Source organism: Pongo pygmaeus, chromosome 6 (genome assembly GCF_028885625.2).
Source record: "Pongo pygmaeus isolate AG05252 chromosome 6, NHGRI_mPonPyg2-v2.0_pri, whole genome shotgun sequence".
Classification (NCBI taxonomy): domain Eukaryota; kingdom Metazoa; phylum Chordata; class Mammalia; order Primates; family Hominidae; genus Pongo; species Pongo pygmaeus.
In genome coordinates this window covers 91,136,705-91,164,080 of record NC_072379.2, presented here as the reverse complement: position 1 = coordinate 91,164,080, position 27,376 = coordinate 91,136,705, and the positions used below count along the sequence as shown (strand labels likewise).

Here is a 27,376-nt window from a genome sequence, read left to right as displayed (position 1 = left end):
TTGCTGTAAATGACACCATCCATCCTAAAAGAAAAGACTCCTACTGGGTAATTTCAACACGGGAACTAAAACGAAATGGGATTAAGAAATTTCTAACATACTATTTTACCAAGAGAACTGAGAAAAAATAGATAATAAACCAAAAGATACTCCTGCAAACAACTTGGACTGACCTCTTCATTAAGCATCCAAGAATCAAAGTTATTGTAGCATTTGGACACACTATTGTTTAAATTTTTCAGCTTTATCTAAGTAATATATAACTAACATTTATTGTTTCTCAATCACTAATTCTACAGATATTCTTCAATATAATACATTACCCTGTGACAGCTTGTTATTTACCAAGTATTTTTGTAATATTAATATATTCCATAAAGTAGCCCTACTTCTTTATTTCTGTGGGGAAACAGGTGTGAGGATTCTTACAGAAAAGAATTAGAATTGTTTTCCTTACTTAAATCCTGGGATATGCAAGTTTAAGATCAGGTAATCATTGTCAGAACCTCCAGCCCCACTCTGGATATGATCTCCAGCCACCTCCCAACCTAGAAGTAATAAAAGTCATTTTTATTAATAAAAATTCCATTAATGATTTCCAACAATCTGTTTAAATAAGGTAAAAAATAAAAAGAAGCATTAGTGTTTCTGTTCAAAGTTAGAAATGCTACAAATGAATTCCCTATTTTTAATCACAGTTGCAAATTTCATGCCAAGGTAGATGTTCCAAGAGGAACCAAGCAACACATTATTTTGAATAAAAGATATTTAATGGGATAACAAGTTTTCTCAGTGAAGCATGATTTGTATTTTAACTAAAACAAATGGTCTCTATCTACTCTAACATATTGAAATGAACAATCCTAGTCTTCAGGCAACCAATGTGCAATAGAAACTTCAAATTACTTAATAGAAAAGATTTGGGACCTGAGGTTCATTCTTACAGTTTGCTGTATTGTTGTTCCCTAATTTAACCCCTGTTCTTCATTCATTCACTTATTTATTCAACTAGCATTTACTGAGTGCCAAGAACTATGATATGCACTGGGATAGGAAGGTAAGACAAAGTCCCCCTCACTGAGGAGTCTGTAGAACATGAGAGACAGACACACACAACTGTCAACAGTATAGAGCTGTGCACAGAGAACCATTATGAGGTCCGTCTTCTGCAAAGTAACAATCAATATAAACTGAAATGGCCACAGTAAAATGAGGAAGAGAGAGGCCTCTCCAAAATAACATCAAGCAAGGTTATTAATTAATGGCAATACCTCAGCATTGGCATTTCCATCTCTAAAAGAAAATATCAGTATCTGCTACTGCAAGAGGTATAAGAGAGAAACTAAGGAAGAGGCTGGTTCAGTGCTAGACTGACTTGGCAATTTTTGAAATGTTACAATCAACAATTTATAGAGGTGATACGTTGACTATACATCAATCAAGCTAGTCTTAAAAATAATATGTACTTAAAAATAATATGTAAAATAATTAGTATGTACTAATCTACATACTTATAAGAGAGATGTCCATTGTTTGGTTATCTAATGTGGTTGAAAAGAGAGATAAGCAGGTATAGAATTCTAAGAGTTGAATAGCCATAAAGCAGTCTGACCCAGTGGGACAACAGGCCCTTGACTGCAGTGTAAGCAATATGAGAGGCACTTAGGTTTAAAGAGACTGTAAACTTCCAATAGGGATAAAAAGCAGAAGGATATTCCCACATGGAGCAATTCTATACCAAGAAAGGGAGGACTTTATGAAATGTTTCTCTCAGAATAACTCCTCGTGTTCAGAAATGCCATGAGGAGGGACAGAATAGCAGGGAAGGGCAAAGAAAAGAAGGCAGTACAAGGATGGTAAAGAGAGCTAAGTTTGGAGGATTAATACCCCCGCAGGAGGAAACAAACATTTCCCATGTTTGAATATCACTTATTGAGAGTTCCCCAATGTCCTCCACTTTTTTCTCTGTCCTGAGAAACAGAGTGTCCTGACCCCTTTGAGACCTGGCCAGCGGCATGTCCTCTCCATTATCTGCAGGCTTGACTCCAAGCCAGGGCCTTGAACATTCCCAAGCACTGATAGAGGTGTTTAGGTTGTTGTCTAAAATACTGAAAGAAACTAGCCCCAGCCTTGAGCCAAACTCCTCAAACCCTCATCTCAACTCTACAACCCAACTCCCCTCATTCCAGACACACCTCAGTAGAACATTCCTTGTCTTACTGTCCATTGTGAGGTATGCTACAGGCCCCTTTGTAGGTAAATTCCCCTAATAAATGCTTTGGACTGATCACTGTGGTGTTTAGTGCTTCTTTTGTTGAAATCCCAAGTGGCTCTGTCTCAGGACAGTTTAGGGAAGTCCCTTTTGGGAGCCCCCCTGCCAGCCACTTTTGGAGCAACTCCAGCCACAGGTTTGGCTGAACAGAACACTTGTTGTTATGCGTTGACTATGTGCCTAAGAAAATATATGTTGAAATCCCCACCACCAATACCCATAAATGGGACCTTATTTGGAAATAAAGACTATAGATATAATCAAGTTAAGATGAGGTTTTTAGGATGGGCCTTAATCCAAAATGACTGGTGTCCTTATGAGGGGTGGAAAATATGGTCACAGATGTAGACACACAGGGAGAGGATCATTTGAAGACACAGAGACACACAGACCCAGAGGGAGGACAGCCCTGTGAAGATGGAGGCAGAGACTAGAGTTATGCTGTCACAAGTCAAGGAATTCCCAGGGCTACCAGAAGCTGGAAAAGGCAAGAAGGGATATTCCCCTAAAGGCTTCAGAGGGAACATAGCCCTGCCTACACCTTGATTTCAGACTTCTGGCCTCTAGAACTCTGAGAGAATACTTTTCTGTTGTTTGAAGCCACCCAGTTTGTGGCACTCTGTTGCAGGAGCCCTAAGAAATTAAACACTCATGATACCCTTAGCAGGAAGAACACCAAAGAAAAGAAATAAAAGAATCTACTGCTCTGAACCCCCTGACTCAGAACTCAAGACTGCCAACGTGACCGCAGAGCTGTATGTGGAAAGACACACGCAGGGTAATGTACTGGACAAGAAAAGCAGGAGGACAATGGTGTCAAAGGGAAACCTGATGGCTAATATCAATATAAGTACCTTAAGGGATAGACCATTGCTATCCAATTGAGAAATATGTGAGCCACACCTGTGAGTTTAAATGTTCTAAGGACCACATTTTATAATGTAAAAAGAAAGAAGTGAAATTTTAATATATTTTATTTAACCCAATATACACAGAATATCATAATTTTGACATGTCATCAATATAAAAATTAAGATTATTTTTTCATATCAACCAGGGCATACCAAAGTCAGTAGAAAACCTAGGAAATACTGCCTTTTACTGTGCCCTAGTTGTTATTTTTATCCTTTCTCAAGCGTAAAAACTATATGGAAAAGTGTCAACCAGAATGTTGATTTCAAAAACATTTACTTCTAACCTAACACCTAACAGCTATTATAATTTTTATACATTCCCTTCTAGTCTTTGTCCATAGGCACAGTTTAATAATGGTATACATAATTTTGTATTTTCTTTTTTCCGTAAGAATGAATCTCATATTTTTCATGTTTCTATGTATATTTTATATTTTAAGATTACTTTGTATTTAAAAATCATACTTACATTTATCATAGAAATTTTAAATTTTAAAGAAAAATTTAAACGTTGAAACCTAAAATTACTTATAACTTCATTACCTAGAAAAAAAACACCATTAACATGCTGTGATGTTTCTTTTCACTTTCTTTCAATGCATACATGTTTTTACATCACTGAGCTTTTATTATAGATAATTTTGTATCATGCTTTTATAAATTAACATTATTTCATAAGCACTTTTATAAATACTTCATAAACATGTTAATGACTGAAATAATTTTATTATTCAGCTAAATATAATTTGCATAATTCACCAAATTGCTCCCACTATAGGACTTACCTACTGTTGATTACACACCCATTTTAACCATTTGTTTTTACCTTTAAGTAACATAATATAAACTATAATAAACATTTTTGTAAAGCTTTTCTGTATATTCAATATTTTTCTAAAAAGGAATACCAATAAAATAGTTATTGAGTCAAATGAATATATTTTTAAATAAATATTCTGTGTTACTATTCTGATTTTGAAAGCAATGAGTGTCTATAAGGAATATTAAATACAGTAAACCAAATTTAAAAATAAAGTAATTCATACTTCACATAACTCTCCCATCTCCAAGGAATAGCCTTTTAACATTCTTTTCAGTATTTGTCTAGTGTATACTTTTAAAATACATAACTTAGATTTTACTGTTTTTCTTTCATTTAGCATGGTCTTCTGATTTTTCTAATCATCATTTTATCAAAAATATTACCCTCTTGAGGTAAACAGCAATTAGTTAATGGGTGCAAAAATACAGTTAAATACAAGAAATAAGATCTAGTGTTCCATATACAGTAGGGTGTAGTTAGTAATTTTTTGTGTTATTCAAAATAGCTAGAAGAATTAGAATGTCCCCAACATTAAAAAGATTAATGTTTGAGATGATAATATCCCATTACCCTTATTTGATCATTCCACATTTTAGAATATATCAAAATATCACGTGTACCCCCAAAATATATAAAACTATTATGTATCATTAAAAAACCGCTAAAAATCCTCTGCACATCTAATTTTAACAACTTAACAATGTTACATAGCTATATCATAATTTTATTTAACCATACCCCATTATTGAAAATTTAGTTTGTTTTCTCCTATTTTTCACTCTTATAAATAACTCTAAAATTAATATTTTTGTGCATAATTTTTCTTTACATCACACTGTTTCCTTGGTATAATCCTCATAAGCGGTATTTTTGGCTTGGAAAATAGGAACCTTCCAAATTTCTGAAACATTGCCAAATTGTTTTCTGTACAACTTGCACATAATGATTACATAATATTTCATTCCATTAGGGTAATATAACTTTTGTAAACATTATCCTATTTTCAGATATTTCAATTATTTCAATTTTTGTTGTTATAGATAAAGACCAATGAACATCTTCATGAATAAAAACTAACTTGTCTCCAGCTTTGAATACCTCTTAGGCAAAATTTTAGCACATGAAGATTCTGTTCTGTAACTGTGTGAAAATCAGACCAAGACTACATGAATCTCAAAGCTCTCCAAATCATACAGTCAAGTTGGTCAAAGCACACTTGCTTTAACTCCATGCCTTAGTGGGTGACTATCCCAGGGGACAGGCTGACCCTGTGCCTCTCCATTTCACCCTCGTTCTTGTGAGTGCTGCTCCTCACAAAGTTGTCTACTGGACCAGCCAGTCACAAAATATACATCACCTTTTATCTTTGTAGTTTTTACATTACTGTTTACCATTTCAATGTCACACACTAATACTGCAGAGATTTATATTTTTCATTTAATCATTGATCATTACTGAAAACTAAGCAAAATTTAAAAATAGACTCTCAGTAAATGAGTAAGCAAGTGGGTAAATCAAGTATTTCCAGAGTTTAAGCTATGAATAAGTCCTCTATAAGATCCAATTAAAATTTCAGATAATCTTTACTAGTAAGTGAATACATACACACACACACACATACACACACACACACACACAAATGTATTAGTCCTTTTATAGAGTTATTCTATACCCTTGCCTTCCCAATCTTCTTTTCCCAATAGGTCTTAATTTTCTCAATTTAACATTCAATTATAGGACATTTTAGGAAAAAAAAACCTTCATGATCAGGTAACAGCTATTATATCTTATTCTTCTTCGCTCTGAGGATTTTTTAAGTGGGATTATTGGTCAATAAAGAAGACTAGCTCATATTTAATACATATACTGGGGCTTTGTCTTTTCCTCTTTCACTCCTCTGTTTAACATTATTCAAAGACCTATTATTTGTCAATCTCTGTGCTCATGTATACACCTCACTTCCTATGACTCAAGCTTTTTTTTGAATAGATATTGATTTAAAACATATGTGTTAAAAAGCACACACATACGTGTTTACAATAATTAAACATAATATAGAGAAAAGTGAGCAGATAAAAAATGCCAGTGAGGTTATAAGTAAAGGATGCATTTTAGTGTAAAGCTCTGGTATATACAATACTTATCCCTAGCATCAAGTTTAAAAATACATATATTCATTCAACCATCACATACTGCAGAACAAGTAAATTCCAAGCCCTCTAGGCACTTAAAAGGTAAGAGCAAATACAAATCAACAACTGTTCTGTAGAACTCTGCCACATTTTCAAATTTTCAATAGGTAGAATTCATATATACTTTGTAAATACAATCATAGACTTGACAGGCAAGGGGAATTTGAAGTTAGTTAACCCCTCACCAGGGCACAGTGCTGAGCCAGACTAATCAAGACAGAAATCCCATCATGCTACTCTTTAAAATGGTAAAGAACATAGATTTCATCCCCCTCCTTGGTAATCTATTCTGGCATTTATACCCATAAATGATGATCCTCATTATCTACTTCAATACTGCCTCAAAAAATGCAAAATTAATAGTTTGTTCTTGTATGAACGTCATCTGGCTGTGACACCACATTTACTATTTTTATGGTACAACCAGAAGATGGGCAAGTAGCCAAATGATAAGATTAAAGTTCCTCATACCCATACTTGGTATGTTTTAGAGAGCTGAGTTCAAGAATGAATGATGTCTCTATTGCTGAAATACATCAAGTAGGCTGATTTTGAACTTACCATTCATTCCATCACACTTCGAATTCCCAACATTGAAGCACGAAGTTTTCATGTTGCCAGGAAGGACATTCCACCATTTATATTCAAAGCCAAGGGCAGGCTCCATTCCTGCTGGACATGGTCTACATTCTACAGGAGACAAGTAGGGTCAACAATTAAAATTAAACTGCATCTGGACAACTTCTACTTTCTCTGTTCCAAACACTACTACATTACAATTAGCAGGGAGAGAAGTGGAAAAAAAAGATATTGGACTACCAGTTCCCTCAGGATGTAATAACTTTTTCAAAAGAAATCTGGAAAGAACAAAATTCTAGATATAGTATACATACACTTGACTAAAACGAAAAAGGAAAAGGACAGAAACAAAATCTTTAAAAATAATTTTTTCCTTCACGTCTGGGAGTAGCTGCTAATACTTAATTGCCCTCCATAAAAAGAGTAATTGTGAAACAAGTTCAAGTTCTCCTGCATGTGACCTTAGAATCAGTTCCTCCACCTTATGAATAAAGATTTCACTCTTCCTATTGGTTATTCAGCTTAACAGAATATTAATACCATTTATGAACTGATTAACTGAAATTCAAAATATTGACTGTTGAGAAATGGTTGGGAGTTGAGGGGCTAGGAAAGTGTTGGGTTTATAGATAAGCCTGATTTAAATTGACATCTGCAAAATTGAAAAAGAAGGGTCTTTTCCAACCATTTTTAAATGTAGCCACTTTGCATCATCACATCAGTAAGAAAAGGAGTAGGGAAATAAAATATTTCACAACCATTTATACCTGCTGCAAAAGTACTACAGAAGACATGTTTAAATAAACGTCCTTCTCAATGATGATGAACCAGATATTATCCAACATCCTACAGACAAGAAAATTGAGCTTCAAAAGGTTTAAACAACTTGGATAAATCACACTATTGGTAGCATGGGGGACATAGATTCAAATCCTATTCAAGCCATCTATCTGCAACTAAAATATTACAGTTGACTATAATTTTTGTATACTAAAACTAAAAGAAATTCTGTAACCACTTTCCATAAAAACAATTTAGAAAATGGTCACAGTAGTCCTACAAGATCATTTTGCTAAAGGCCCAATCATTGGACCAATTGACATCCTACCTTTGGTTCCATCTGAAAATGTTCCAGGAGGACAGGGATGGCAAGAAGATGATCCATTGTTATAAAATCCAGGGTTGCAAGGTGGACAATCCTTCTTCTCTCCAGAAGGGGGCAATCTAATAGCATCTGTGAGATCCTCCCGGCAGATTTTGGGCTCTATCCACTTGTACATTATCTGTGTCTACAAAAAAAAAAAAGCAACCAAGTCATATAACATGCTTATAACAAAAATCTTAAACTGGCAGCATAGGAAAAGTACAAATGGTGACAGAATAGAAGGGCCAGCTGACAGAAGCTAATACATCAGTGACAAAATGAGAGAAAAGAGAGAACATTGGTTGGGAAATGACTGTTACTTCCAAATGCTTTTACCCTAAGCTATAGGTGGCCTTCCCTTGTACACAGCATGTTCCTCATCATGAATAACTCTTTAAAATATAGGTAACCTGTTTATCACCCTTACTCTTCTATCCATTCATTTACTTTATTCCATAGCTGACATAAGTTTCTACGCAGCAACTTGCTTTTTCATTTTTAGACTTCCACTAACCTCTTCCTTTCCTCCAGCAGCACATTTCATTATGCTTTGCACATAGCAATCACAAAAAGGTTATTTTTCAGAAAGAATACATCAAGATTCACATTTCAATCCTTCTAGTTCATAGTATTGGTAGTGTTTCTCAGAGTCTTTTTCAATAACCTGATGTTAGACTACAAGAGCTGTAGCTAAAATATTTACCCTAGTCTTCTAGGTCCTGATCCACGTGCTCTGAACATCATGATTAAGACAACCTCTGCCTTCAAAGAGAGCAGTCTTTTAAACTCTGACCTTTTATTCTCTCACACACATTCATTCACCCCAACACAAAGCAAAACATAAGAAAACAGCTGTAACTCAGCCAAACCCCAAAAGACATTATTATCAAATTTTTATTCTCATTTTTAAACCAGAAATACCAAATGGGTTAGCCATTCGAAAACAAAATTGGTATGTTCAGTGGAGTAAAATAGAAAAGGAATTCTAAATGCAAACATGAAAGTAAATCAACTATTTAATAACTGAATGCAGCATTTTTAAAAGAGATTAAAAGTTCCTTTTCTTAAACATATAATCTGCTAAAAGTATTTTTTCTCCTTTAAAACAACTTCTGCAATAGGAAGTCTTACTATTAAAGCTGGGGAATCAAAATTAAAGGCAACTGTCCATAGCTATTTCCAGTTAGTAGAAAATCATGTATAATAACTCCTTTAGGCTACCCAATTTTATTCTCTAGTATTCTTATGGAAGAGTAGGTTAACTTATCTGAAAAAGGAGGCTTAAGAAAATGATTTAAAGGTAAATGTTTCAAAATAATTATAAATAACATTTTTCTTTTTTACAACTCTCTTTTTCCACATTCATTTTATGACTTGCATCATGATACATTTCAACCAGCCACTTCACACACCTGCCTTTCTTAACATCTGTAAAATAATGGCTGCTCCTGCTGAGGATTCCTAAATAATTGGAAAAATAAAGGGGCTCTCAACTCCCCTTAAGGAAAGTAATATAAAATTCAGAGAATCTAAGCAAATGAAACATCATCATATTGGGGAGATTACTTTCTTAAAATTCTGGTTTAACAAGCATAGAAAACAAATTTCAAATCCTACTTAATTCACTAATTTGCTGATTTATTTTGACATTAATACAAATGGATTGCGTTATATGTGAGCTACTGCACTAAGTGAAAGTAGTTGGTTCCCAGGTGGGAGTGGGGGGGCGGTGCTGACACCTTGTACTATGCAATCTTCTGAATCACTTTGAGAGGTAGGTATTGCTATCCTCAAGTTTATAAATGAGGAAACACTCCAGATTAGAGCTCTTAATTTGCCCAAAAGTCAAACACAACTAGTAAATGGTAAAGTAACACCAGTCAACAAGAGTCAGTTTGGTAAGGGTAAAAATAATAAAATATGCAAATATATTTTGAGAAGTCAGCTAACCACATGACTTTCAATACACGCAAACTTCTTAAAAATTAAAAAATGTACACCACTTTAAAATACTTAAAAATGCAGAAATCAAATTTCAAATGCTCTATAGTAAAAGTTTTATTTACAAAGCCTCTTGTTTCACATGGCAGATTGATTCTCTGCCTCTCTTTCTAATGGAGACAGATGCTTTCAAGTCCGGCTGACTAGGTAAAGATAATAATTAATATTAATAATACTTAGAACCAGAGGGCTCCCAGTGCAGGTGAAAAACCAATAATCAATTCATTCTTTGGCAAGTTGAGATAAAACTATGAAATGTTTTATAAAACCAAAACCCTAATAAAGCAAAATTTACCAGTTTATTATTAAGATTACAAAAGAGATCCAGTGTCTGTATTTATATACAGCATGAAAAAAAAACACATTTTTAAAAACACACAGAGGTATCAACTGGAAGCTGATTCTCATATAAAAACAGAACTCAGAACTGGGAGGACTAAAATTTAGGCAAATTTTGAGACTGGCTTTGTCCACGGTTGTCTGATTTATTTCAGTTGTCACTTCACAAATGAACTAAGTCTTTATAGATTGGCTGAACTCATCACGGCTAAATTACATGTGTCTTTAAAAGGCCTACCAACTGACCCTAACCTAACTGCCTTGTGCTCCATGATGTTCTGGCTCAGGTGGTCTCGGCCAAGCAGGCAATTTCTTATCTCCCAGGCTGTCTCAAACCTTGATCTTTTCCAGTTGCAAGCCACGGGGCACTCATCGTTTGTCTCTCTTGGAATTACCCACACCATGCTGCCAACTTGTATCTGACTCCTCCTTCAAAGCCATGCTCAACATGTACAGTTGTGATAAGTAGGTCGTCAGCCTGCCCAAATACATATCAGCATTCACCTACCTTCCTTTTCTATGAAGGCTTTGCTGCTTTTCTCTGTTCCCATGTGTTTACCTCCTTCTCCTCTGATATGTTTTAGATTTCTGTCCCCATGCAAGTCTTATGTTGAATTGTAATCCCCAGTGTTGGAGGTAAGGCCTGGTGGGAGGTGATTAGGTCATGGGGGCAGATTTCCCCCTTGCTGTTCTTGTGACAGTGAGTTCTCATGAGATCTGGTTTAAAAGTGTGTGGCACCTCCCCCTTCTCTCTCTTCCTCCTGCTCTGACCATGTAAGACATGTCTGCTTCCCCTTTTACCATGATTATAAGTTTCCTGAGGTCTCCTCAGCCACGTTTCCTGTACAGCCTGCAGAAATATGAGCCAATTAAACTTCTTTCATTTATAAGTTATCTGGTCTCAGGTACTTCTTTATAGTAGTGTGAGAGCAGACTAATATATCCCCTAAATACTTAACAGCTTTGACCATCTTCTGCCTTTATGTGGAAGACACCATGGAAATTTAACATTTTACTGGCAGTTCAGGGCTTTAATCAAGAAAATGTTCTAAAATTAAACTGTGGTGACTATACTAAAAACACTGAATTATACTCATTGAATGAAAGAATGAATGAATGAATGATATGGTATGAGAACTATATCTCAATAAAGCTGCTTTAAAAAAAGTGTTAAAAACAGACTATTAGAAAAATTTTATTTTAAACAAATTCAGAAATCCCTAGTCTCTGAGAAATTCCATGTTCTCCCATCTTCCTAATTAAGAAACATAGGCTCTAAGTACATTTGACTTGCTTAAATCCTGTGCACAGAAAGGCAGATCTAAAAACTGAATCCCCTTATACCCTATTTTTAATATCCCCTATATCTTTGTTCTGCTATATAATTTAGAAGTAGTGTGTTACAGACATTGAGCATTTGGAATAATTTGCAACACTGAAGATCATTAAAAGGCAAATAAAATATAAGATATTTGAATATCAAGCCACTAGCAAAATCTCTGTGATCCGGAGTTCACCTCTTCAAGATGAAGAAGTTGTATAGCCTAATGCCTCCTTCTAAGAAGCCTAAGATGTTCTTTAAAACATCCTCCCTACCAGGCACTCTTTGAGCATCAGCAGAAAGTTCACTAATTGAAAAAACATGCCATTGCAGTATTGGGCAGCTCTGTTTGTTAGAACATCACTACATCCCACTGGAATTTACCTTCTCTAAGTTCACCTGAGTTCTTCTTTTCTAAAATTTCCCTTTAAATACTTGAAATACCCTATTAAGGAAATTCTCACTGAGTACCTACTATGCAAAGGACAAAGTACTATGGGAGATTCAAGAATTAGGCAAACTGCTCTGAAAAAGGCTGTAGTCTAATAGTGATAAGACAGGTTCACAGCTACTATAATGTAAAAACTGAAAAACATGAAGGGGATACAAAGCACTACATTTTGAAACAGACTATTTGAGTTAGAATTCCAGACCTAAGACTAGTGATGACTAGCTATGATCATGGGGAAGTTACTTAACCTCATTAAGCCTCAGTTTTCTTCTCTGAAAACTGGGTACAGGAATGCCTAAATTACACAGATGTTGAAAGAAATTAGAGGCAATGTTTGAATATGTATACACATATATATACACACACATGCACATATGAAGAGAGTACGTTCACAAATATGGAAATGATAGCTGCTTGTGGTATTAACACTACCATTACTATTACAATAATTACTGTCTCATCATCATCTTCTCCAAAAGAAACACAAAATGCCATGAGTGTCCAAAAGAAAGATATCAAATCTCTGTAAGACAAGTAGAAAACATCACAAAGATGACCATGATTTTCCATCTTTGCTGTCTTTCCTTCTACCTGGAAAAAATATTTCAATCATACTTTATACAAAATATCCTGGCCTCTGGCCTCTAGATTCCTCCCCTTTTGTCAAAATTTTCTCATACTGTATGCCAAAGACAGAACACAGCACTCAAAATGTGATAATCACTCATTCATTTACTAATTGTCACTAATTCAACAGATGTTTCACTACCTTCTATGTGCTAGGTACTATATTAGGCTTAGAGATTTTTTTTTTTTTTTTAATGAGTAAGAACCAGTCCCTGTATACAGGAAGCTGAGAGTCTGGTAAGGGAAATGATCAAGTATTTGTGATAAAGTGATCTTTTAATGTACAATCACTATGTAAGTATCAAGAAGTTATGTGCAAATTTCCATGGAAATTCTCAGTATACCAAGACAATCTTGCCAGACCTATTTATGATATTTAAGAGTATATGATTTCTATGAACCTGTGAAAAATCATTCTCTTTTTATTCTGGTAACTGTAACCATCTTTTTCTCTTTGGGAACTGATCTGTGTGATGCGGAAAGGAACTGAGAATTACAGAGTTTGGCCTCCAAGCTACAGGAATTTGCAGGTGAACTAAGACATCCAATCCTGGATGTATCCAACACTCCTGGAGAGAATTATTGGTTGGCTATGGGCTCATGATTCAAGCAAGGCCAATCAGAGTCTTTTCTGAAGCTTCAGTCAGTGTTTGTAGTATCAAGAGCTGTGAGGATAATAGTGGCTTGGGTGGAGATGACAGTGAGCATCTTGCAACAACGGAAAGGGCTTGCCTGAGAAGGAAATCAAATTGAGCCAAGAATATTAGCATTACACAGCAAGAGAACATCTTAAAATAATTTGTTCTATATTGACTTCCCAGTTAAATGAGTCAACAGGCTCCTGCCTCCTCACCTCTCCATTCCTCAGTTCTACATTGGTTTGAGTCAGGGCTCCCATCCAATTTCTGAAACATATTTTTTAAATTCATTACTAGAGAATGTATAATCATCCCCAAGCACCCATTGAAACGAAACATGTGAATCATGTCCCACAGGTTACTCTGCCTCAGTGTAACATCCTAAATAAATAAAATCTTAAGTCTTTTCTGTTTACTAGCTCCCACACAAAAATAACCTTTTCTCCACTCCCTTTTGTAGTGGATGTGAGACAACCTTTGTGGATATGATAAACAAATGAGAAACTTGCTGTTTTTAACCATGAACAGCTTAATTGAAAACTATTCTTTGTATTCTTGCGGGGGAAGGATTTTCCCCACCTTAAATAGCTGTTGCATTTTTTCTTTGGTGAGCTAGGTCTTTTAAAGCTTGGATTTCCCTGGAAATCTTCTTTGCAAGTAATTATTTTCTGTTTTCTCAGTGCTTTTATATCTGAGAGTTTCTTTCACACAAATAAATTTTGATTTTACTAATTTGAGCTCATTGTTCAAACACACTGGAGTCTTTCTGAATCTTAATTTTATCATTCTTTATTGATTCACAAATTGATATACATATTCTTAATGTCTTTATGAAGTTAATCATTTTTAAATAAAATGTTGAAAATAACTCATCTGACTTATATTCTCCTTTGTATGAGTTACAGTATGTATGAATGACTTGCTATATTTATATTCCTATGGCAAATATATATCTACAATACTATACTCCAAGTTGATATTCATTTATCAAATCAAACATTTTATATATGATTCTTCAATTAGTCATATATCAACTTAACCATATCATTTAGTCTACAATTCTTTATCTTATCCATAAGGAAATCATGAGATGCTCTGTCAAATATCCTGCTAACATTAAAACACATCTTCTCTTGATTAACTCTTGCCCAGTGTCACTGTTACCTACATAATATAGCTGAATTTCCACCCTGCCCTAATTCTGCTTATCTTTAAGAAACAGGATGCCTGTGATAAAAAGTTCCCTTTGTAACGAGACCAGCTGAGACTGGTTAGAACCAAGATAGATGACCAAATGACTTAAAGGATCTCAGGTTTCATTATAATCTCACAATTTTATTTCCATACTAAGTGACACTCCCACCAGTGCCATGACAATTGCCATGACAATGGCCCAAAGAAGCCATAAAAGGACAAAAAGGAAGGCAGCACTCTAGTTCCAGGAAGTTTACTGCTGATTTCTGGAAAACACATTAATATTCCTCCCCTTGCTTTTCATGTCCAACCCCTTCATTAGAGAAATCCTATATTTTAACTCCCTCACCCCTCACTAATAGAGAAATTGATTTTTGAGCCATGTTCCCACTTCTTAGTTCCATGACCCTTGAATAAAGCCTGCATTGCTTGACATTCACTTTCAGTTTCATGTATTTGTTTCACGACACTGAACAGGGAAAGACTCCATCTTCTAGGGGACTAGGTTTGTTGGTAAAATCACTGATCAGTATTCTTTTGAGTTCAAACATCAAACACTGAATTTGTATATGTGCTTGTGTGCACCTATATGAGTGTACCTCATTTTATGTAAGAAGTGGGCACTAATTTTTTTAAACAAAGCATACATAAAAATTTCAACTCACTACTTAAGATAATTTTATAGTGAATGTTTATTGAGAAGTGAATATTCTTTAATTTATCTATGTTATACATCTCTGTTTTGCATATACCAAGCTTTAATTCAAGTAAGCCACATTTAGGAAACCTCATTTACTTACCACAGGGAATAATGTCATATAAAAATGTGTTGTCTCCTTGAGACTTTCATAACCTAAGCATGGGCCAAGAACACCTACTAATTCTCTATGTTTGTTTACTTCTCTGCATCCGTATAATGCCTTATACAACTTGATATGTAGTAAGTCCCACAAATATCTGGTGAGAGAACGCCTTACTGTATACACTAGAAAATTTAAATCCGTGTATCTCTTCACCCAATTCAACCTGGTTTCCATGTTTTAAAATGGCTCTTTAAAGCCACCATTTAATTCAATGTTGCCAAATCCAATGAATACTTTTCAGCCCTAGGGTGACTGTTCAGGAGCATCAGCCTTCTTAACCACTGTAATCTCTGCAAATACTCTATGATAGTAACTCCCTTGGTTTCTCCCACTTCTCCAGCCATTTTCCTCAGGCACCATCCCTGTTCATCTCTCCTAGCATTAGCTTACTTCTAAGCCCACTCTATGATCTCCCTGCAAACTTTTACGCAACCCCGAGGCTTTAATTGCCAGCTATTTGCTATAATTCTCAGATTCACATAGCTAGCCCAGATGCTCTGCTGAGCTCCAGACTGATGTACGTAATGGCCCTTCCAATATCTCCTCTTGCCCCATCTCACAACTTGGTCAAAACTGTACTCATGGTCTTTCCTTCCTTGCCTCCAGAACTTCTCTCTAACCAAATAGTACCTCTACCAACCCACCTTTAACACTTTCCTCCCCCTCCATCTTATCAACCACCACATTTTTGAACTTTACTTCCTATTTCTCTAATCCATATTCTTCTGTCTATTCCCTTTACCATCATTCACTTCCTTCTTCTCTCACTGGGAGAAGGGAATTATGAGACTTCTAAGTGTTCATTCATGTCCTCTCTAGTCCCCTTCTAATCTTGTTTATAAAACACTGCCAGAGGGATCTATATGAAGTATAAATCCAATCACATTGCATCACTCTGATACCAAATAACTTGCAGTGATTTCTAAATGCTCTTAGGATAAAGGCCAAAATTCCTAATATGGCCCTATGAAACCATGTCTTTTCTAGCAATAGCTTATGTCATTAACTGCACCTAATGCTATCCCTTGCCCACATCCCCACATTCTAGTCACACATCCTTTTAGTTCTTCAAATATACTATGTTCCTTCCCATGTCAGGTCTTCACCATCCCGCTCCCTCTAACAAAAATGCTCTCCTTCCATGGCTTTGCCCAGTTTTAAAAACAGCCTGAAGCCTCCCCAGACTGGGTAAGAACCTCATAAAATTCAAACTTCTCTGCTGTACCACTAATCCCAATTGGAAATAATAATTCATTTTCTTTGATTGACTGTTTATCTCTTCCTCTAGAGTCTAGACCAGTGGTTCTCTAAGTGCTGAGATCCTGGACCAGCAGAATCAGAATTACCTGGGACCTTCCTGGAAATGTAAATTTTCAGGCCTTCCTCCAGACCTACTAAATTAGAAAATCTGGGACAGGGCCTTCCAGGTGAGACTGATGAACACTAATGTTTGACAGCCACTGCTCTACATCTACGGAGACATTTACATTTTTCTTCTATCCTTATCTCTGCCCTCCTTACCCAGTATTCTGGAAATAACCAGTGCTCAGTAAAGGTTTACTAAAAGTATGAATGAGCAAGCCATTCCACATTTTTCATGATGTTTATAAGAATCTCTTAATTAGGATTAGAATAATTTCAATTACCAATTAAAATTTTCCTGAAAAGCTTCCCCCCACAGGCAGAAAGAAACCTAAGCAATCTATTTTAAACTAAGATTCAAAATAAATACAGAAAACTTATAACACTCCTATGTCATGTCGATGGTAATGTTTGGAATCTATATGCCTCAATAGCTGATTTCCTTGTCAATCAACTTGATCCTCTCCAAGTAGGGCAAAATAAGATCAAAGAGAACATAACAGGACAAAGAAAACCAAAACATAGTCATTGAACAACCCGAGAAACATCATTAAACCACTGGCAAATCACCAGGCTATTCTCAGCAAGAATAAAATATCTACTTATGTATTTATTTAAAGAGACAGGGTCTTGTTACACTGCCCAGGCTGGAGTACAGTGGCTATTCACAGGTGCCATCATAGCACACTGCAGCCTCAAATTCCTGCCCTCAAGCAATCCTCATGCCTCAGCCTCCTAAGTAGCTGAGACTACAGGTGCATGCCACTTTACCCCACTAAAATGCCATTTTAAAAGATGAAACCAGAACAAATGAAAATGTTACCACAAAAAATTTCAAATTCACATGTGCAATCTAAACCTCATTACATATATTATTTCACTAAGTCCCCATTGCTTTACTTCTGAAGCTAGAAACATTTATCTTGAAATGTCTTAAATCACTTTTCTTAAAAAAAATCACTGAGCTTATGAAGTACTAGCACATTGTTTTCTTCTATACCAAGAACATGTTCAAATTTCACTCAGACACAACAGAAAAACATAATTTGTGTGTATGTGTGTACACAGCATGCCTGTGCGTACACCCATATACACATACGTGTCTATGCATATGTGTGTATTCTGCATATACATTTAATATACGGTCTTACATCCATTAGGCCCAGGTCAAATAGATTTTGTCATGCTACTTACTGCCATTATACTCATGGATGTAATTAACATAATAAAAATACAGCTTTTGTATATTTTCACTGTAGATAAGATCCTATTTTACATTAGATCCCATTCCTTTAAGCCTCAGTAATGTTGAACTGATTATTACATAAAATAAACTAAATTGACTTTTGCCTTACTTATTAATAAGGCAAGTTTAGCTAAGAAAAGTTTATCTAAACAAACATAATCCAAATTACTTTTCAATTGACCTTAATGGTACCTCTCTGCATATATTTTCTAAAAAATAGCCCTTACTTGGCATTATGATAGGACTATCAGGACCTTATTTTACAACTCCTTGTCAGTTAACAGCTATTAGTTTGAGTTACTGTTCTTACTGAAAGTAGTAGTTGTACTTCTTATCATTGCAATTTGCAACTGATTTAAACTAGAATGTACTTGCTCTTAACAATTCAAAATAATATTCCTAAAAAAAAACTTAAGGACCTAAGATAATATTAATAATAATATAACAATCTAGATTAGAATCTAGGGATGTAAAAATAAGAGCAGAAAGTAATAAATTCCCTGACATCTATATATGCTTTCCAAACTAAGTCAAGAAAATAAATGTCATTATTTCAAAGATGCAAACATAAAGAAGCAACGCTCCATAGCAGCCACTTTGATCTCAGTTTCCTCTCACTGACACAGGCTGCTGTAGGCTAATTCTTTAATTAAGAGGAGAGCAGGTCAACTGCAGAGCTCATGTGTGCATTTTTCCTCTGGCTATGTGCCATTTATATGCTACTTACTTGCATTTTCTCAATGCAATTACACAGTAATCTGCCATAATTGAATAGCCCATGGCTGCATGGTTTTTACTGAAAAAACCTACTGAGTAACCAAATAATTAAAGAGAAGTTATAAGAACTTTCCATCCTGTGAGTCACACTACACATTTTAAGGCTGTGCTCTCTCTCATGTTATTACTTCTGGAAAAAATATAACTGTTAAAAGTAGCAGTAATTTATTGAGTACTATGTGACAGGCACTGGGCTAGGAACTTTACATTAAATATCTTGAATGTTCTTACAGCAGCTTTATAAAGTAGGTGCCAATATCATCCCTATTATACAAATAAAAAAATTGAGGCCTAGAGACATCAAATAAGTTGCCCACAGGACATAATGGTATATTTGAAATTCAAAGCCAGGAAGGCAGACTTCAAACCCTAAACTCTAAAATTTCCTCTTTACACTTACATACGTGTGTCATAAATATCTCTCACGAACAAATTAGAGTCTGCTCAAATTGGAAAGAAGGTTGCAAAAATATGGGATGGAGTTGATGCAACACTGCTGGTACCTTTCCTTCTTCATCACATGGAGTATGGATCTGGAAATAGTCTTTTGTGGTACAGGGAGGGCGCTCTGTACACTCACTGGATCCTTCCTCTGCAACATAAAAAAAGCATTTCAGAAATGGGTCAATTATTTTGCGACTCTAAGAAAAGGCAAAAAAGCAAAACAGAAAAAGCAACCAAAAAGTACAAATAAACTTACCAGGGCAATTTAGGTAGAACTACCTAGGTCTAAAGAAAATAAATGCCTACATTTTTATTTTCCCTAAAGCAATAAGTGTTTCTATGATACACACGGAGTAGTGTATCACAGTTTTTCCCAGAAGATATTAGATTTCTTCCATCATCACTGTACATTGGAAATTTGGAACAAATTAAAAGTTTCTATGTACGTCTCTACACCAACAAATCATATAAAAGTATAAACATTTTTATATTAGTATAAACATATCCATAGCAGCTACCTGTGGGGTGTGGAATAGAAAAACAAATCATAGACCTATATTGGGGAAAGTCATGCAGAAAGGGATAAGATGTCATATTTTATCCACTCAAAATCAATTCACTTCAGCACTTTGGTTTCAGCCACCACTGCTGTCATACTTTATGGGTGACTTCTGGTTTATAAATGTACACTTGACCAACATACATTTAGAAAGAAAAAAGCAGAGTATAAACTAGTTCTACCTGAAAATTGAGAGTCGTCTTTACACCTTATACATTCTTTGGCTCCTTTCTCAGAATAGGTGTTTCTGGGACACACCTGGCAGTTGAATGAACCTGGTTTGTTGCTGAATGTGCCTGGCTTGCAAGGAAAACATTCTGATGTGTACGCCACCCCTGTGCGGTAATGAAAAACAGAGCATGGGAGGGGGACCCAATACCAACAAGCAAATCAGCACCTACTTCTGCTTCTACCCAGAAGTGAGGGAGATTTATGAACAGTAAGGTCAGCCCAAATCTTTTATCTTATTCATCCAGCACTAAGAAAGCATTTATTGTGTACAAGGAACTGCACAATCAAGTCAGCAAACAAATAAGAGATGAAGATTTGATAGAGGTATAATACTTGCATTAACTAAGCTGTCAAAAGACAACTCCACTAACTCAAAAATGAGATAAACCCTAAGGTTCCCTCCAATTCTATAGGCCTATAATTATCTGATCCTTATGGTAACTTGTTCCCTTTTTTTTCCACTGCTTATTAAGTCACAGGTAAGACCTAGGAATGGCTTGACTTCTCCTCTGGTTTGTAATTCCAGTCTTTGCCAGCAGATGTCCTAGTGACTAATGAGTTAACACACTGTTCACAGGAACAAGTCCACAATGAATGTATTAAAATGTAAGCTAAAGTTTAATAAAGGAGAATCGCTGCTTTAATTAAAAATATTCCTAATTGAGAATGAACCATGCCAGGGTTCATCGACTGATCTCCTGGGCCAGAAATTATCCGGTTGGCTCAGAGAAGCATAAAAGGTTTAGGAAAGAGTCAGGTCAAGATGTTTATTGCCATTTTTATGGATATAGCAGTGACTAGGTCATCAGTTCCCTGGTAAGCCCAATGTCTGGCACAACAGACATTTCTCGGAGGAATAATGGGGTCTTATTAACACAGAGACATTTTGTTTTTGTTTACAGACATCTAAAATTGTCATCATGTTTACTTTTTTTGCAATGATTAAATAATTTAGTTCAAGGGTACAAGAAAAAAAGAAAACAACTGCCGATTTCTTGGGAGTAAAACCAGGGTCTCCAGACCTATATGATTCCCTAACATATTAATTTCTGTTCTATAAACCTTTGAGCCAGCCAAACCAAAACTTTAATAAATATTTTAACTAACTATAAGATGTAACTGGTGACTACTAAAACAGAATGCCATGAAATACCTTCAATTGTGATATTTTTTACCAGCACAGGCTTGACCGCCTTAGAACCCATAAGGATGCCTGTAGTTCTCCAGTAGAGTATGTTTGTGCCTGATTTCAGCATTACCTATAAAGAGAAACATAAAGGCACTCAGAGCAGATAAGCCATGCCATTTCCAAAAGCTACTCCCTTACATACTTTTTCAATCCATATAATAAAACACCATTAATTTAAAACCCACAGATTTAAGTCCACTGTTAATTCTGACCTAACCTCTGCTGAAGTTTACACTTTCTTAAAAGAAAAAAAATGGAGTTTGCTAATCCACAAAATATATTAAACAGAAAAGAAGAAGAAATCTTCAAGTCTAAACAAACACATAAAATGATTCTCAAACTATCTGCATGAAGTCTTAGTTTATATTTAAAAGGAATCCACTTTAGAGGGTGAAAGTCCCTCAGCCCACTAGTACGTTTATAAGTTGCCACTGTTTATAAGATCTTCGAGTTTTGAAAACAAAAGGCAACAGAATGAGTTTGTTTCTTTTTAAAAATATATTTAACAAAAATACTGCAACAGTAACAAGAAAAAATAGGACTGTTCTTAGGGATAATCTGATTTAACTCTCTTACTCTAGAACATTAATAATACTATATGCAGTATTGGTTTCCTTTGCTACTGGAATATTTTGCTAATTATAAAATCAAACTAATTTTCTTATAAATTTCATGTTCATACAGGTAAGTGAACTAATTTTAAGAGTTCCTTGCTTTCTTATTTATCCCCCTTATTCTTCTATGCAGTCTCTGGCTGGACAAATTCAAGCTGTATAAAATTACAATCCACCCAACTATTTCAGTGAAGTAGTACATTAAGTAAAAGTAGTGCATTAAGCACTTTCCCTTGTATTAAGTCTTTTTAAGTGAAGAAAGTATATTTGTTTTTAAGGGTTACTTGTACCTTCAAAGCCCAGCTGACTGGGTGTTAAGGTATATGGATCTTAAATGTTATTAATATTATTCTCAGGTATACAGATTTTTAAAAATATTCTGAAAGGGTATGTTGTATTAATCATCCAAGCATGAGGTACCTGCTACAACCACAAAGACAAGGATTGATGATCACTTATTGAGATAGAGCTTGATCTACATCGTAGGCACCATATTAGGCCCTTCCCACATATCTTCTGATTTAATCATGCAAGATTGTTCCTATTTTGCAAATGAAAACATCAGACACAAAGAGATTAAGCAAATTGCCTAAAGAAACACAACTATAAACCGGAGTTAGATATTAAATCCATGTCTTACTCCAAAGAGATGGTGCCTCAAATAATAACAGATTCACTGAATTGTTACTGGTGATTGCCTTCAAGCATTTAACGAGCTGTCCTGTAAGGAAGCAGGCAGTTACTTTACTTCATGTAACCAGAGAAGGTAGAATTTTAACCAATGTGTGGCAAATAGGGAGGAGGCAGGTTGAGGCTCCAAACATAGATATTTTGTGATAAACAGAGCTGTCCAACAAATGGAGACAGCACAGTACCCAATAAAACAAGCTTGAATATCACTTGTTGGGCAAAGTGCAGAGAAAGATAAAAAGAATTCACAGATCCTTCCAATGAAAACAGCCACTAATTCGATCACATATGACAGGCACATTTGTAAACTTAGAAACTCAAATGTTTTGTATATTAGTTTTGAACAGCCTTCTTTCTCATGGATGCCCCTTTGAAAGGGAGGAAAATTAGACTATGATGGGAAGGGGAAGGAAAAGGAAACTAAGAAGAAAGAAAAAGGTAGGAAAAAGACCCTGAAAATTGGAAGCTGAGTCCATGAAGCTAGGGGTAATTTTTTCCCTAACCAGAAATCATCTAAATTAATAGTTAATTTTGATTTTTTTCTTAAAATATGCTTTTTTAAAAAAGTTATGAAAGGAAGGGGAAGTTGGGAAAGAAGAAGAAAAGGTTGGGGGAAAAAAAAGAAGAAGGAAAAATTGGCAAAGAAGAAGGAAATACAAAGAGACTTACAGAATGAGAGCCCCATTCTCCATTGTCGGTAAGTTTTACCCACTTGTCAGTGGTGGTGTCCATCTCCTGGCACTGATCATTTTGAATCTGTAGATTAAACACAAGAGCCCTAGTAAAGTGTGTTGAATAACAGCTTTAATTAAATTCTGTACCCAGCACAGACTGCAAGAAACTCGTTCAATACATTCTAAACAATGGCCAAGAATAATTCTCAATAAGTAAACATACCGAGACCTCTGGAGCCTAAGTGACAACTGCATATGACTGAGTGGTTCTAAGTAAACTATCTTCATCATTGCAACAAAAAGCCTAGCTCATTAGAGAGAGGAATGTGGGAGAACACTGACAATGCACACTAACACTGTGACTAACACTGACAATGCACAGAAAGGAGACAAAGTATAAAACAACTACCCAACTTACCCAAACTTTTTCATAGCTTGCATTCACCATGCAGGCCCAATAGTATAAAAATAAAGCTGTTCTTTATAATATTTGCAGCAGTAAAATTTTAAATTAAAAATAAATAAAGTCCACTTTGTTTTCCATTCCCTAGGACTTAATGCAAATACAAAAGTAAGTGGCTATGGCCAAAGTCAAAGTTCCAAATTTTTATTTGGGGATAAATGTTAATCATTTGCCATGCCAATTCAAATGATTACAGATATCTTTAACACCAAACACCTTGTGCTTTCCAGGCAATTCTTCCAAAATGTCAAGGGGTTGGGACACTACTTTTCCAGGTCTACAATGAATACAGAGACATCAAAAAGTTAGGCCACCTTTCCAATATTGCAAAACAGCAACAGAGTTAAAATAAGATCTCATCACCTATATTCCCACCAAAAGAAATGGCTCTTCTTTCATCTCTAAATCATTTTGTTTCTTCACTCCTCTTCCCAACCAATTTACAAATATTAAAATGTTCTCCTTAAGAGCTATTCCCTAAAGACTTACTAAGTAAAAAATAGACCCTATTGCCATCCAAATACCAGAGAATATCAGCTACTGAGGGTACTTACTTTAATTGAATTTAAGTGTCATATTCATATTATAAGCATAATGACCCTTTTAATGCAAGTGTTAAGCTACTTAAAAGCAGATATGGACCCTGAATATACCTTTAATGGTCAATGTGTAGATAAGCTGAAAGCTTTTTTTATCACTGAAAGCAGACGTCATATGTTATCTTGACATTCTACTGGCATTCTGGAGACCTGTAAGACCTAGGTCTAATCACTTAGTCTCTCTAGGCTTCAGCTTCATCATTATTTAAAAAAAAAATAGACGAGCTGAATGAAAGTTTCATATAGTTCCAAAATTAAATACTTTGTTGCTGTAAATTATGCAATGCCCATATGTACAACTCTCAGAGAACAGCATATTTCAATCTGCAAACACTTTCTTTCCATTAACCATTAGTATGATGACCATGAAGTTTTGACCTTCTGAGTCAATAAATTGCAACCTCTAAAGCTGAAACATCAATAGAAGAAGGAACATGAATTTGCCATCCCTTTTCAGATTCTAACCAGAACAAAGGCATCACTGAAAGGAAGTAATGCAACTTTATGCCTTAAGGGTACCTTTATTGACATCTCTCAAAGAACTTATTGGGCAATACAAATCTAAACACTTATTCTCACAATTAGATAACTGCTTTGCTTCTTAACTTTATTTCAGTTTTAGCAATGTTGCCAAAAATGTCCAATGAAACAGGGAATTGTTCACTCTCAGAAGGATTTTGCAAACTAAATGCAGGTTAAACATAAATCTGTTTAAATGTTGCTTAACATTTTAAACTTATCAAAAGATATTAGTACTAGGAGACTCCTTAAAAGATATTGTCACATAATCTACTTTATAGAAGTGAATGCTGAGTGCCGGAAGGTTCACTTAATTGCTCAATAACTGTTAACAATTACAGAGTTGGAACTAGAGCCAGAATCTCTTGACTTCAAATCTAAAGCTCATATTTTTATGAAAAATCTCTCTTGCTACCAAACTTCTGATTTAGAAATTCCCATTTCCAACAATACAAATTTATTTCAGAATTTTTAGTACATTTGTTTCTGAAATCTGGACTGCAGAAACATTTTTCAAGATAGTCTCCCATCTATAAGCACAACACACACTTGGTTTGGTATAAGAAGTCAATCTGAGAACATTTGCTCAAGCATTTGTGTCATGATAAATATTTGCTAGATTAGATACTGTTTATTACTAATAGTTAAGTAACTTTAGTGCTAACAGCTTATTTTGTTAGATGATTACTTTATCTTATCTTCTGTAATGTTATTTAATTTCTTTTCAAAGACATCAAGTATCCCATTCATTGATGTTTTTAGACTGTACTAAATTCACAGAATCAGAAACATGCAGCCACTTCTACTTTTGACAAAAAATTGCTCATAAATACACTTAAATAATTTTTGTTAGCAAAAAAAATTTGAAATTGCAAAGAGAAAAAAAAACTTTTAAGTGAAAACTAAAATTGGTTTAAAAAACACAGTTTTGACAGAATACTATCTGTAGCTACAAAAAGTAAGGTAAACATGAACCTTGGATGAAATATTTGTCACACAAAAAGTCTAAACCAAATGGTTATATAATGAGCATAACCAAAAGTTAAACAAGCCCAATGTTACGCTGCAAGGTGGGATCTTGGAGGTAAAGAAACAATATTAACCAGGAAACAAAATATTATAGAAAAAGATTAAAGCTTTCTTTTAACATCAAAAGGTTCAGTTAACATACACACACAAAAAAAACTGAGGAGGAATAAAGTGGAATGGGAACAACTGACTAAGGGAAATTTACATGAATGTCCCTTAAAAAGTAAATTCCAGAATACAAAAGGTCTTACAAAGAACTCAAAGAAGATGTTGTTGTCGACATACTGGTACTCAAAGAAGACATAGCCTGACTTCTTAAGGTGCACAGCATAGATCAAAGACACCGTGCAGTCATCACGATTAGATTCTATGTAGTTTCCACGAGGGATCCAAGAAGAGCTGTGGAAACAAAACCAAGAGGCACTTTACATTAATGTTTTGAAACCTCTTCTGTTCACAAAACTATATAACGCAGATTAACGAGTAGTTCCGTCAGCAAAGTACAGCAGAAAACACCAGAAGCTTTTCCAGACTCAAAGGCCAACTTTATTACTGAGAAGAGGTCCATTTCTTATGGCAAATAACTTCCTAAATCTTTTTAAGGTTATATGATTAATCTGCTATGAAATTGTTATTTTTCACCCAAAATTTGATTACCAAATAGATGATAACTAATTTTAGTAGCCTTAGATGGAATTATTCTTTCAGGTATCTGCAGTTTTATTTGTAAACCCATACACATGGCAAATCTATAGAAGGGGAGAAAGAGCACCACTAGTGATAAATATGTAGATTAACATACAAAGCTATATTTTTCACCTTACTTTTTTAGGAAGTTGTGTGTCATATGAAATGAACTTGTCAGTGATGGACTTGGCTTTTGAGTTCCTAAATCTTTGTAAGGTTATTTTAAAAGCAACTAATTATTTAAAACATAATACCATTGTATTGTAGGGTTTATAACATGTTTCTAAATATATGGCAATAGGATGAAGATAAGGGTATAGATGTAACTATGCTGTTGTAAAATTTAACATTATATAAAGGTACAATAATAACTCTATGTTACCATAAGGATGCATACAGTAATTTCTAGCCTTTGCAACCTGGGGTTAGCAAAGATATCCTAACATATGACCACAGCAGAAAAAAATGATAAATTGTATTCTTTCAAATTTTAAAATTCTGCTTATCAAAGGACACTATTAAGAAAACAATAAAGGCAAAAACCACAAACTGGGAAGAAGTGTTACACACACATGGAGACATGTGTATGTGTGTGTGCACATACTATATATTTATTATATAAATATATACACATAAGAACCCATGCCCAGAATGTACAGGAACTCCTTCAGCTTAATAATCAAATGACCAAAAAAAAGTAGAAAATGGGCAAAACAATTTGACTTCACAAAATTTAATAAACACGTGAACAATAAACACATGAAACATGTTTGACATTATTATCCAGCAGGGAAATGCAAATTAAAACAAAGGGATATCATTTCACACACACACACACACACACACACACACACGTGTGCATACACTGGAATGCCTAGGGCTAGAACAAAACAAGACTTAACAATACAAATGTTGGTAAACATGTAGAATAACTA

The 27,376-nt window shown here is 34.9% G+C and overlaps 1 protein-coding gene across 4 annotated transcripts in view; it reads right to left on the bottom strand.

The window, feature by feature from the left end:
- The window catches only part of ELAPOR2 (endosome-lysosome associated apoptosis and autophagy regulator family member 2), a 172,433-nt gene that overhangs the window by 38,774 nt on the left and 106,283 nt on the right, over positions 1–27,376 (bottom strand). For 3 of the 4 annotated variants that reach the window (XM_054494071.2, XM_054494072.2, XM_054494073.2), the window contains 8 exons: positions 26,006–26,153; positions 23,140–23,226; positions 21,131–21,236; positions 19,929–20,081; positions 19,247–19,335; positions 7,889–8,069; positions 6,763–6,891; positions 458–548 (listed from right to left, as the gene is read on the bottom strand). In XM_054494071.2, the coding sequence (XP_054350046.1) occupies positions 458–548; positions 6,763–6,891; positions 7,889–8,069; positions 19,247–19,335; positions 19,929–20,081; positions 21,131–21,236; positions 23,140–23,226; positions 26,006–26,153 (984 nt within the window). Of the gene's footprint in view, positions 1–457; positions 549–6,762; positions 6,892–7,888; positions 8,070–19,246; positions 19,336–19,928; positions 20,082–21,130; positions 21,237–22,200; positions 23,042–23,139; positions 23,227–26,005; positions 26,154–27,376 lie in introns of those variants that run through there. The other variant, XM_054494074.2, reaches the window with a different exon arrangement.